This window comes from Pelodiscus sinensis, chromosome 14 (assembly GCF_049634645.1).
Source record: "Pelodiscus sinensis isolate JC-2024 chromosome 14, ASM4963464v1, whole genome shotgun sequence".
NCBI lineage: Eukaryota > Metazoa > Chordata > Testudines > Trionychidae > Pelodiscus > Pelodiscus sinensis.
Genome location: NC_134724.1, coordinates 3,595,615 through 3,608,870, shown reverse-complemented (window position 1 = coordinate 3,608,870; position 13,256 = coordinate 3,595,615). Strand labels below are relative to the sequence as shown.

Here is a 13,256-nt window from a genome sequence, read left to right as displayed (position 1 = left end):
AAATCAATTTCAAATCAGGATATAATTTTTTGCAGTGATGTGCAACTTTAAAACAGTTTAACAGATTTTTTTCAAATCGTAGAAACATTATTCTTTGAAAGAAGAGCAAATGTGACAACTTTCCAAATAAGGAACTGATATTGGTGTTTTATGATGAAAGCTAAATGCAAGCTTTAACTGTGGAGCAGCTACTGTGTCTCCATAGTTTTGTCATGATGTTGCCTCAACTTCTATCTATCTGATCAGCAGTAGCACTCTTCTTCTGTCATAACATTCCACATATATAAAATCAAGCAAAAACAGAGTACCATGTTAAACAAAAAAAGGTATTTTGGGTATCACATTATTTGCTGAGTACTGTCTAGGCTACAAGTAAATGATGAGGAGATAACCATTAAAAATAGACAGTTCCCATGGGGCATCCAGCAAAACAAAATGCTGATCTGAATTGCCGCAAAAATAACTGTGACTAACTGCTGTGACCCTTTCAGTTTTCATACAGCTGCTGTGCTACTATAGAATTATACTGGCACTTTGGTCCCAGTTTTCATCTAACTAAATATATTATGTAATGTAAACTTAGAACCTTTTAATTTATTCATGAGGTATAATTTCATACTCTGATTTCTCGTTTATATAAGTTGCATCATACTCGCTGTTTTTCTCTAACTTACTCCAGTGGCAGCTATCATCACCATTTCATTATTCACTCTTTTCTCTGTATGTATGTGTGTTGATGCTAATCTTATACTCTCTCTCTCAAAGCATATATATTTCCATAATTATAAAGTAATGCTAAGCATGGCAATTCTGTTAATTTCAAATGATAGAAGAACGAGTAGTAGAAAGAAAGGAACAAAAGACCTCAAAACCCACTCGGATTTTAAGCTCATGCATACGACAACAATTACAGTCAAACATAATTTGGCATTGGTAGCAGAATTAGATTTAAACAAATTGATTTTACAAGACAGTAATTCCAAATGAGCTTGTTGCATTTGTAAACCATACTAAGAAGCACATGAATTGTTGCCGCTAAAGATAAAAAAGGGAATAATTGGTGAGATGGAGTTAACTTAACAGATGACTACAGTCAGCATCCTTTCAACCTAGAAATGGGAATGTGAAGGTCACCCCCATCTCCGATGACAAACAGAGAACATTTTGTTGGTAAACAAATTAATCTTTTGAAAGGTCACCATTTGTTTTAAGTTTTTATCCAGTTCTTGTCATCTGGAATCGGAGATTGACTGTCATTTTGCTAGGCAGGGTGCAGTCAGAGCCACCGAAGCTGCTTCTGTACATATCAGCATTCCTTGAGAAAACTCAGTGCCTGATTGCGATGCTATGGGCTGCTGGTTTACAGCTGTCTCCGGACAAGAATGGAGGCCCACCCCTGAATTCCAATAAGATGGGCCTGCATATTCTGCTTGGTGTAAGCTGGCCCTTTGCCCACAAGTAAAATGTATTGTAGTTCAGGCCAGCAATTATCTCTCTTACTTCCTTCTGTGCTGCTTCTGTTCTCTTTTTCAAAAAACAGATGTGTTATTCACTGAAGTTCTGCATCTATTCTCTTTCGCACCTGCTATGGCAGAATTTTGACAGAGGTAGATTTTGGGAAAGCTAGCACTATGCCATCAGCTATCATTTGTTTGATAATAGTTTAAAGGAACAGTGCTGATTTTTCAGCTAAAGGGTGTTCAATGCTATCTCTTTAGAGGATCCAAAGGAGATTCAGAATAGATCTGCTATATTATTATGAAGAAGCTCTGGCAGTTCCATATTTAGGGCTGTGTTGGGCTCTCCACTTAAAACCGAATTGATATCTCCCTGTTTACATAAAAGCTCCTGTTTATCTTCGTCCACAGTCTATCCTAGAGTGTGTACATTGATATAAGAAGGGCAGAGTTGAATTTTTGAGATTTTTTTTTTTTCAAACCCTGGCTGGCATCTCAGAATTTCAACAGGCAAATCCCTTGGAAAAAAAAATAATTTCTGACATTTTTACAAAGACAGTTGTGCTTTTTGGGGCACTCGCCACACTACAATGGCTCTCTCAGTATGTGTTGGGGTTCCACATGCCGCTTCCTAGTGAATAGAGGAGCAAAATGAGGTCATGTAGGCTGATGAAGCTCTGTAACTTCACTGAGACCTATTTGCCCCTCCAGCATCACTGCTTAGTGCAAACATATCCCCCAAAAAACCATGGCAGCCTTAATTTTTAATACTGTACAAGAGTGTAAACCATTTTAAAAAAAACCTGGAGATATAGATAGCTGTGTCACTCAGGGCCCTGTCATCAGTTTTTCACAACTTGAATTAACTTAATTCCACTAATCACAGCCCATGTGTCTTCACCCTCTTTCTAAACAGCAAGCAGGCCATTTTGATCACCAACCATGTATCTTCATGTGTTTTGATAATTAACGTAGAATTTGCATCTACATGCCTCAGCTTAAGTATACATGTGTATATGAGATTTGGTGTCACACTGGAAATAGTGGATGTAAAGTGTTTTTCTGTAATGTTTAGGAAAATGTGTGTGAATGGGTGATCTTTGGTGTTAATGATTGCTGGAAATTTGGTGGGTTAATTAGTAATTAGCAAGTTATAAGATGGGGCAGGATTGTTTGGGCTGGGCCTGGTTTTTCATTCCACTACTGTAAATCTGGTGCAACAAAGTGGAGGGTCCAGTCCCTTATTTCAAGTGTGAAGACAAAATTCACTACTTGCATCCCTCCATCAAAGTCAATATATTTATACCAGTAGGGAATTTGTTTCCCTATCATTGCACAGTGAAACAGACACATTTTAGCTATGCTTCAGGTGCAAATTTCAATGCAGCTTTAACTGTTATGTTACTATGTGTGTTGTGATTCTCACTGAATATAGCTGGGTTTTTTTAACAAAGGAAATAAATAGTGAACTAATAGGAAAATCCTTGCTGCATTAAAACAAGTACTCCATTTAAAATGAAGCAATGAAAAAATACCATGTAGAGTGGGACAGTTGTATCCACATGAGAACCACTCTTTTTAGAAGCTAATAGAATTGTTTTTCTCATGTCTCAGGTTAATTATTCTCTAAAGTGCTTGAGATGAAAAAATACTTTTGCGACACACTCCAGGCACATTTATACAGAGCAAATCTTAGCCTGCACTACAAATGACACGCTTGCTCCTAGCCTTTGAAAACTGTACTTTAAAAGCACCTGTCACCAACAAGCACACTGTTTGCTGACTCCACAAAAGTGTATTTGCTGAATCATAATGTTTGTCACATACTTTGCTAGCAGATATTACTCCTGGAGGAGCATCTCATAAATTCTAATCAACTTTCTTAAAGTGTGTAGGATGCAATTGTAGCTCTTCTAAGCCGGAATTGTGTTGTGACAGAGGAGGTGATGTGCCTAAGATAGTAGGCCTGATTCTCTGCTGCCCAGTCGTTTAGACCTGTGCAAACAGGGTGTAAAACATGGACAAGTGAGAATGATGGAGTTTTATGCATTCTGTAGTCATTTCCAACTGTACAGTGTGTAAGGTACTGAAAAATAAGGCACATGAAACCATAGAAAGCACCCCACAGGTAAGCATGGGAAGGAGTGTTACTTGCCCGTAAAGCAGGTGTCACAAATGCTTTTACAGACCTTCCTTCCATCAGTAGTCCAACCTGTGGGCTATGCAGGACAGATGGTGTCCTTGTCCAGGAAGATTTCCCGCCTCCCCCCCTCCCCCAGTAGCATCATCCAGCCGCTGTCTTCGATCTGCATTTCTCAGCACTGGAAGTCACGTTGCTGGGGGACATGTTCCCTGTGCCTTCTTTCCCTTTATTAAACCTCCATTATGGGAGACCTTATTTAACCCTCCAAATATAATTAAAACACACAATTCTGACCATTACTGTACATGTTCCCACTTTATCCTATAACATACACATATTGAGGGGCCAAGAGGCCAATTATTCAATAGCATGTCTCTTTCGAAGACCAATTGAATAAACAAGCCAAGCTTGTTTAGGGGGCCAGCTTTTATGTGCATGCCTAGTAAATCTTGGATGCCACTGCCATACAAATAATAAATCCTTCTGCTTGTGGGCGACTAGACGACAGTGAATTAGTATGGTCACTTTTTAACTCTGGAGCGACTCCATTGAAAGCTTGTTTGAAGCATGAAATCATAAGGCACGGAATAATAAAATAATGATTGATAGTAATAGTAAACTGCACACTGGCACTTTTTTCCAAAATGGATTATTTTTCAGACAATCCATACTGAATAAAGTGTCTGTTTGCAGTTGTACATTTATTATTTTTAAGCTGCTAATTTTTTAAATAGGCCAAAACTCAGTTAAAGGAAAATAGCTAATGCCTTAAAGCATACTTACAATATTCCGATATCGCTTGCCCCTGGACAGCGCCCATTGAAGTCACTTGGAATGAATTACAGGGAGGACATTTGAAACAAAACATATAACTCAGTTAAATAACCTGAAAGGCATTTGCGGAGAAGGGAGGCTGTGATTGAAAAGCAAGAGGGTTAGTCAAAAGAGGAGTAGTGCTGGGCGGAATGGAATTTTCCCAATTTAAGAATTCTAGCTCAATTCAACTCGGGTAGTCCAGCTCTAACAACTTCCTTGCAGTAGGGCTACACGATATAATTGAGGGCATAAAATTACCCCACTGTTCAAAATGCAGAGTTGCATCTGCCCTGTTAGTTGACACCTGCCTTTTATTTTACAGAAATTTAATTCCACCTACCTGCTTCTTTGCCTTACTCCTCAATGTCCTACTAGGCTTTTCTTGATCTCATACTCTCTATTTCAGTTGGTTTTCTTTGTAGCTTCTTCCATACATTTACTGACACACGCATGGTACATGCTACTGCTGATCATGAAAAATCTACAAGGAATGAAACAGGGTAAATCTGACCAGCAGTAAAATCAATGCTGCTTTGCACATATAGCACAAGATTGCACTGGTCTGAAAAGAGAGCCACTATGTAATTAAATCTTATTCTTTTAGTATATAGTTTATTGTGTTGCCACGTACAGGAAAACAAAACTCAACGTTGTCAAGATTTAAGTGGGAGGAGGGAGAGGGAAGCATAGCTGTGACTCTCTTTGCTCAATATCACCCCATTTATAGTCCTGGCTGGTGAAAAGTTAATCTTTGCCACATTTCTCATTGTTACACTCTTGGAATGTAATGAAGTAAAGATTAATACCTGTAGTTCCCTTGGAGTGTAATGTTTCATAATAGCCACAACCAAAAATGTGCATTTGTTACTGCCCTAAAAAATCTTTATTGTAATGAAGCATGCATACTCTCCAGGCTATGGACAATGCTACTGTATGAATTAGTTTGGAGAAATTATATATTGCATATTTCAATCTCTCTCCATTTCCTAGTTAGAAATATGAACAGATCTTCAAAATGGCCCATCCCTTTTTTAAATGTTTATTACTTTTGTTGTTGTTTTGTGCTGCAATAGTGCCCAAATCAAGGCCAGGGTCTCATGGGGCTAAGTGCCATATACATATCATAAACATTATTAACACTTAGCTCTTATAATGCTGTTCCTCAGTAGAGTCAAAAGTGCTTTTCAAAGGACATGTGTGTCATCTCCACTTTACAGGTTGCCCAGGTAACCTTAATTCTGGCTTTTTGTAACTCTTGAGTGCTTCACTGTGCTACCTTAGTAATGCAATTGTGTGTGTGCACATGTGTGTAATTTCCTAAGCCTTTGAAAAAGCAGAGTGAAAACCCAGAAACTCCATCACGTGGCAGTATATTTCCACTGTCATAGGGTACGTCTAGACTACATGCCTCTGGCGACAGAGGCATGTAGATTAGGCTACCAGGCATAGGAAAATGAAGCGGCGATTTAAATAATCGCCGCTTCATTTAAATTTACATGGCTGCTGCACTGAGCCGACAAACAGCTGATCGGCTCAGCGCGACAGCCATGTAAATTTAAACGAAGCGGCGATTATTTAAATTGCCACTTCATTTTCCTATGCCGGGTAGCCTAATCTACATGCCTCTGTCATCAGAGGCATGTAGTCTAGACGTACCCATAGTTCAGCAGGAGGGTTGGAACCTGTAATTCCATCAATCAGATCTCTGCCATGTGACATAATGGAGTCCTGATTGCAGTAGTACATGATCATACTCTGTGTGGGCCAGCATGGTGGTGGAATGGGGCGAGGATTTGGGCCGCTTAGCCAATGGATTTCACAGGCCTTTGCTGACAGCAGTGAATTGATGAGGCCCAGTATTCTTGGTTCCATTCCAGCTCTGGAGGGCACTTTGCTCTAGTGGGCACAGACTCTTCTGCCTCTTTTCCCTGCCTTCTAGTCTGTCCCATTCGCCTCACCTAGCCAGTCCCAGGCTCTACTCATAGGCTTCTCATCTCAGTCCCAAAACCTTTGTCCAGCAAGTCCTAAACTCGCCCCTCTGGAATTCTTGACCCAGTCTCCCCCACTCCCAGACTGCTTGTGCATCCATTCCCGGTTCCTCTCTAGTCTCCCAGCTCTTTGTCCCCAGCCTACTTGCTCGGCCAGCCCCTGTCTTTCTTCAGCCAGTGCCAGTCTCCTCCCACGCCCATGTGGCTACAGCCCATACAACTCCCTGGCTGAAAGTCCCAACCTCCTCCTATCTCTCATTCCCAGTCTCCTTGCCCAGCCAGTCCATCTGCCTCTGCACTTGAACTCCTAGCCCCTCTTCCCTCTCTGCTTGACAGTCCTGTCTTCACCCCTCTTCCCACCCCGCTTCATGTCCTAATCTCCTCCCCTACCTCTCCTTGCAGATTGGGCTCTTGCTCTCTTTGCTGTCTGAGCCCAGCAGCAAAGTCATTGACATCACTGTAGAGACAGGCTTTCTTGCTGTCAGTTCAGGTGCCTAATCCAGCTCTGGTATGCAGGGGAAGTCCTGCGTAGCTCTGACTGGAGTGTGGATGGAACCTTTGGGGAAGGTAGCTGCTGAAATCTAAGAAATCTCTTTTGACATTGTAAACTGTGCTATTTTTCAAGGCTTAAAACTTGACCAAATCTTGGTGGACTTTCACACAGCTCGCAATGGCCACTGAAACAAAGATCAGCTCCCTGACAAATTTCAAGGCCCTTCTCTGGAATATGGGAGTGCTAGATGCTTTCATAGAAAAAAAAGGTCACCAGAATTTTTCAACATGGGTAAAACAATGCATTTTACCATAGCTTTGTTCTAAGAAATGGCTGGATCGTTTTGTCTGAAATGTTCCAAAAAAGTTCAACCTGAGGCAAGTTTTATGCATGGAAAATGTCAGCCCACAAAGTCTGGCAAAACTATAAGCAACTGGAAAAAAAAAGTCATATAATAGGAAATGTTGAACAACTTGACTAATAGGCGGGCTATCTGCCCTGCTATAATAAAACATCAGAAATCTGTTCTGGTCATTTGTCTAGCTGTTATCATTGATCAGTGTACTGGAGGCTTTCCAGTAGTAGTTAGTTTTAAGGAGGATTAGAAATGGTAGAAAAACTGTCTCTGAAGAACAGATTTTTCAGCATTCTCCAGTTCTGTGTGTGAAATGAATTGGGTGAGAAGCAAATGTTGTTTGCCTTCAAGTAGCCATTTATTATACACTGAGCCCAGTGAATGTTCCCTGACTTCTCTTTGAGGATTCGGCTCCCTTTCTGTCCTTCACAAAAGCTCCATGTTGTACAACCCTTCTCCCTACTCTTGAGGAAGGTTGGATGAATCCAGCCTTATTGCTTCTAAAATCAGCTCCAGGGGGAGTTTGAGTAGGTATTGAGTCACTGGCCTACTGGAAAGGGAGGGAGGGAGACTTATGTCTCTCTTGTGGTCGCATATTGTGCCCTCACTAGACCCAGTTCTGAAACAGTAGACACTACGGCTACGTCTAGACCGACATGATTTTCCGGAAATGCTTTTAACGGAAAAGTTTTCCGTTAAAAGCATTTTCGGAACAGAGCGTCTAGATTGGCACGGATGCTTTTCCGCAAAAGCACTTTTTGAGGAAGCGTCCGTGCCAATCTAGATGCGCTTTTCCGCAAAAAAGCCCCGATTGACATTTTCGCGATCGGGGCTTTTTTGCGGAAAACAAATCTGAGCTGTCTACAGTGACTCTTTTGCCCAAAAGTTTTGCGCAGAAGGACTTTTGCCTGAACGGGAGCAGCATAGTATTTCCGCAAGAACACTGACAATCTTACATGAGATTGTCAGTGCTTTTGCGGAAATTGAAGCGGCCAGTGTAGACAGCTGGCAATTTTTTCCGGAAAAGTGGCTGATTTTCCGGAAAAACTGGCCAGTCTAGACACAGCCTACTGCTATAGCAAACTAGCCCCACTCAACCAGCCATATAGCCAGATATGGCTAGTGTCTAGTGTCGGGGACTTCTAACCCAGGCGGCTTCAGTTCGTTGTCTGACTGCAAAGAGACAGGCAACACCAGCAAGGTCTAATCACAAAGCTCTTTATTGAAGAGTGCACACGACAATAGAGCAGCCCGTCTCCACTGAGAACTAGCCCCCGATTTCTATAGCAAGTAGGGTTATATAGACACTTCCGTCGCGTCATAGACTATTTACTTAAGCAACCCACCCCCCTTTGTTAATTAGAAAACTTCTAGTATGGATGCATACCTTGCCAACTGTACAAGGTGGCCTTGATACATTAGCAACTTTCTTATTAAGACAGAAGGGAAGTACCAGACAATGAGGAGACAGGGAGTTTTCTTATCAGTTCCTTAAGCAAGCTGTTCAGCTCAGCAAGTACAAAGATGCAGCTGTTCGCTTATCTCATGCCCTTGCTTAACTCATGTCTCAGATTTTGTTCAGGGACTACCCAGAACCCTTTGCTGGACTCTTCTCGGTCTGTCTTAGCATAACTGCCCTAGGCCCACTTTTCTGTTGCCTAACACTAGCATGTTGGAAACCATGGCACTAGACTAATGGATTGACCAAGATTCTCATTTTATTTGCCCCTTGCCTGCCGAGCAGAGCAGCTCTGAGGTTCACATTTTCTTCTCCTTTCTATGTTGTGTCATTGGTAAATTTAACAAGTTTGTATCTGGAAGCTTCGTCTGTGCCATTTGTTACCAGTGGGTAAAGTCTAAGAACAGCCTGTTGTTGTTGACAAAATCCTGCTTTCACTTCTTGGCTTTACCTATTGCTGCATTTCAACTTGGGTCCCAAATACTGTTGATTTCAGGAGCAGCCTATCGGGTGTTTAATCAAAGGTGTTCCGGAGAGCTGGATAAACTGCTGTATACTTCAAAACTCTCAGCTGTACTTGCAAAAGGGTTGAGAATATTATGTAAACTGGATCTTTTTTGACTCCCTAGATTTAACTGTACCTTACTGGCCCTAGAATCAATCAGGAAATTCCATTTTCTGCTGATCCTGTCTTTTGGCCAGACCCTCAGCTGGTGTAAATTGTCATGGCCCCACTGGAGTCAATTGAGCTACAATGATAGAATGTGGCATGCATCTGTTGAGCTATGATGAGTTAAACCAGCTAAGGGTCTCGAGCTTTGTTTCTGTAGGTAGGAAGCAGAACCTCATTTATCCAAATGAAACCAGCAACATAGAATTTATTTGGATAAACAAGTTCAGAAAAGAAGGGGAAATTTTTCACAAACATAATTAAATTCATTGTCCCTAAGAAGCTCATAAACTGTAGTTTTCAAATATGCAATCATAGAAGTGAACACAACCCATGGGGTTTAAGGTAGTAGATTCTACAACATATGTTATAATTCAGCCTTCGTCTTCAATACTATCTTTATTTCTACTTGAGAGATTCCTCCCAGTCACACTGCAATAACATCTCGGAGCGTGTAGCGTACATAAGAGTTTTTTCCTCTGACATTTTTCTTGACTTGTGACCAAAGATGTGATCATTTTAGTCTGAAAATAAAAGTCAGATCTGTGATCCAGTATCAGGCCCAGCTCATATTGCCTTTCTCGATGTGCGTGATAGCTATATTCGTGGCCTCTGAATGTGCATATTCAATTCTGCATGTGCAGAAATGAGCAAGCATTGGTTTGGTGGTCACAAATCAGGATATTTGTGATTTTGTTTAACAGTGCAAAGCAAATGCATGCCTACAGTGGCACACACAATATCAGAGACTCATTTGATCTTCTCTCTGATTGCTCATTTCCGTCAGGTGGGATTGGTGCACACAGCATGGCACTATGTGGCCCAGAGTGTGACTCAAGATGTATCCTTAGCCAGTGTGAAACTGAAAATGTGTACGATACTTGAAGACAGAGGCAAAATGTTAAGTGGTGATGCTGAGTATGTGTGTGTATAATAATGTCAAATTATAAAATGTTCTTTCCCCTGTACTTTGCTCCATATATGGGATGCTAATGATGATAGCTATAATCTCATTGCCATATGAGCATTGTGTGTGTGAATATGGAACCTTCACACCAACATTTAGAAGATGCATGTTTTAGCTTTAAGGTACCCTTAGATTCCATCATCCCATTGTAGTTAATGTTCACTGATTCAAATAGATACACGTACTGTAAATCCACTACTATTCTGTGTGTGAATATGTGTAGGATCTATTTACATATTCCCAACTACTATTTCCTGCTTCCTTCCCTTTCCAGTACATGGCATGTATTCACGTTTCCTGTATTCAGAGCCTGCTCTGTCAAGAGATACTATGTTTATAATATAGTCATTAAAATTGAGCAAAGTCCTTGCATTTTCTTTATTAACTAGTACACTGATTTTGTATAGCAGAAATTGCAAGACGTTGATTGGATTTAATTAACTTTATTTTAAATTACATACACTAATGACAGTAGACAATAGTGCAGCATGTTCATAAGCAGTAAAATCAGTGCCCGTACTGTTACATTATTAAACCTTAATGAAACTGTTCATAGCAGAAATTGTATTTATTATTTAGCTGTATGAAAGTAGAAAAACAGAGTTCTTTGCAAAGCCAGGAATACTGTTTGCTAAAGGAGCATTCTGTCTGTTCTTAGGTATGTACTCGGAAGATAGTGAAAGGCGCTACAGTTGGTAACCTCTTGGCTTTGCCTGCCTCTCATCAAATGGCTTCTCCCTTACCTATATTAGAAAGAGATAAAAGGAAAGGTCAGTTATAGATACCTAATCCTATTGATTTTAAGATGACAAGATGAAATGCTGAGCTCTTAGGAGGCAAGGTTGTCTTCTGGGCATCAAGACCTTGTGGGAGCTGCCCTGAGAAACCACTTAGGGTACGTCTATACTTGCTCCCTAGTTCGAAGTTGGGATGCAAATGTAGCCGACCGAAATTGCTAATGAAGCGGGGATTTAAATATCCTGCACTTCATTAGCATAATCTTGCCCACGCCCTATTCCGCTCACCAGCTAATTTGAACCAGGAAGTGCGCTCCAGGACGTGTTAGTTCAAATAAAACCCCTTGGTTCGAACTAACTTTACTCCTCGTTTTTTGGACATTACTCCTGGCGAGCGGAATAGTGCGTGGGCGAGATCACGCTAATGAAGCGCGGGATATTTAAAATCCCCTCTTCATTAGCAGTTTCAGTTGGCTACATTTGCATCCCTAGTTCGAACTAGGGAGCAAGTGTAGACGTATCCTAGTGTCTCTGAGCCTCAGATTCTCCATTTTACAGGCTGGCACTATAATATCTGTTTCATAGGAATGTTGTGAGACTGTATTATTTTAATGTTTGTAATGTGCATTGAGATTGGTTGAGAAGAGAACTGAAAGGCATTATCGTCAGTAACGGGAAAGGGCCAAATTGAGACTGCTCATCCCATGCATGGATATATGGGAACAGCTGGCAAGTTCAACTGTTCTATCCTATGTCAGGCTCTCCCAAAACCAACAGCATTTCTTAACAGCTGCTCTCTGGAGCTCCAGAAAGTGAGTTAGGAGACATGGTTGGTATATTTAACACATGGCTTCTGGAAGCCAGTGATCCACTTCTTGCACAGTGTTGTTGTTGCTTCTGGAAAGGAAAAGCTGTAAAGGAGGCTGTCTGTGAAGTTGTACCAAATCAAAATATGTGGCCTCAGGAATGCCAGTTTCTTCAAAACAATCAAAAGGGTCTGAAGTTGGCCCGGAACTGTAACAAGCTGCATTTGGATTATTTAGAGACTGGATCAAATTATTTGTAATAATTCTATAACCACAATTACAATGTAATTTGCAAGTCTTTCTTCTCAATAGTTCTACATTTATCTCAGATTTGCCATTTCACAAACATATAATTCCTGTTTATAATACTGCCCCAGTACAGTATATTGAATTTGTATGTCACTGTTTGGCTAAGTTTGCCTTTCTTGGATTTATCCAAAAAAACAACAACAACTGCTCCTCCAGTTCCAGCTGGCTTGAGGAAAAATTCATTAAAACAAATGAAAAGGCTCATCTTAACCTTCATCTAATTTATTTCTTTACAATTATTAATTGACAACATCTTGTCTTTGATGATGGGTGAAAGAATTAGCTACCATTGCCTGTTAAGAGGGTAGAACGTTTTTCTTTAGGTAACTTGAGATGCTTCATGTAACTTTATTAAACACAAAATTAAATGTACATTGTTCAGTGATGTTTTCATTTTCTAGGTATTCTGAATCTAATTGAGCGAAGGCTAATCCCACCAGCAGCCAAGATTACACTTGAATCACCTCCTGTTTTACCCAAAGCAGCTCCTCTCCATGAATTTCACAAACAACACAAGAAGCCAGCTGTAGGTAAGAATAAAAGGTTGATCGTGCTAATCAGTTAAATTCTGAACTGTGCCTTCTATTCTCCAGGGTCTTGTTTTCTCTTAGGAGAGCTGTGGAGACAATGAACGCAAGACCTGGTTTTAAAGGATTTTTAGGCATCTAACATTGAAAATAGGCAACTATTGCAACTTTCAAAAACATCCAGGCCCCCAGCACTCATAGATTTTGAGTAGGGGCCAGATCCAGGCTGCTTCCCTGATGTGTGGATATATTAGATAAGAGCTGGTACTCATGGGGGAATTCTGCACTACTATGTAATGTAGAATTTTGCAGAAACTAAGGTGGTATGTGCAGAATTTCCTTTTATCCCCACAGAAATGGACTGCTGTGCTGCTGGCTGCCACTACAGGGTGACTGGATCCTGCAGATCCCAGCTTGAAAATACAAGAAACGGGTTGTGTGTTGGGGGAGAGAGCGGGAACTAGGGGGTTTACCAGCGGCTACAGTTCCCAGCGTGCCGTGAAGGAAGAAAGCAGCAGTGCACAGGAAA

General features: G+C 40.8%; 1 protein-coding gene across 5 annotated transcripts in view; it reads left to right on the top strand.

The window, feature by feature from the left end:
• IQCH (IQ motif containing H) overlaps positions 1–13,256 on the top strand; it is a 133,054-nt gene that overhangs the window by 16,263 nt on the left and 103,535 nt on the right. For all 5 annotated transcript variants that reach the window (XM_075896865.1, XM_075896862.1, XM_075896864.1 and 2 more), the window contains 2 exons: positions 11,007–11,118; positions 12,602–12,730. In XM_075896865.1, coding sequence (XP_075752980.1) covers positions 11,007–11,118; positions 12,602–12,730 — 241 coding nt within the window. The remainder of the gene's footprint in view (positions 1–11,006; positions 11,119–12,601; positions 12,731–13,256) is intronic.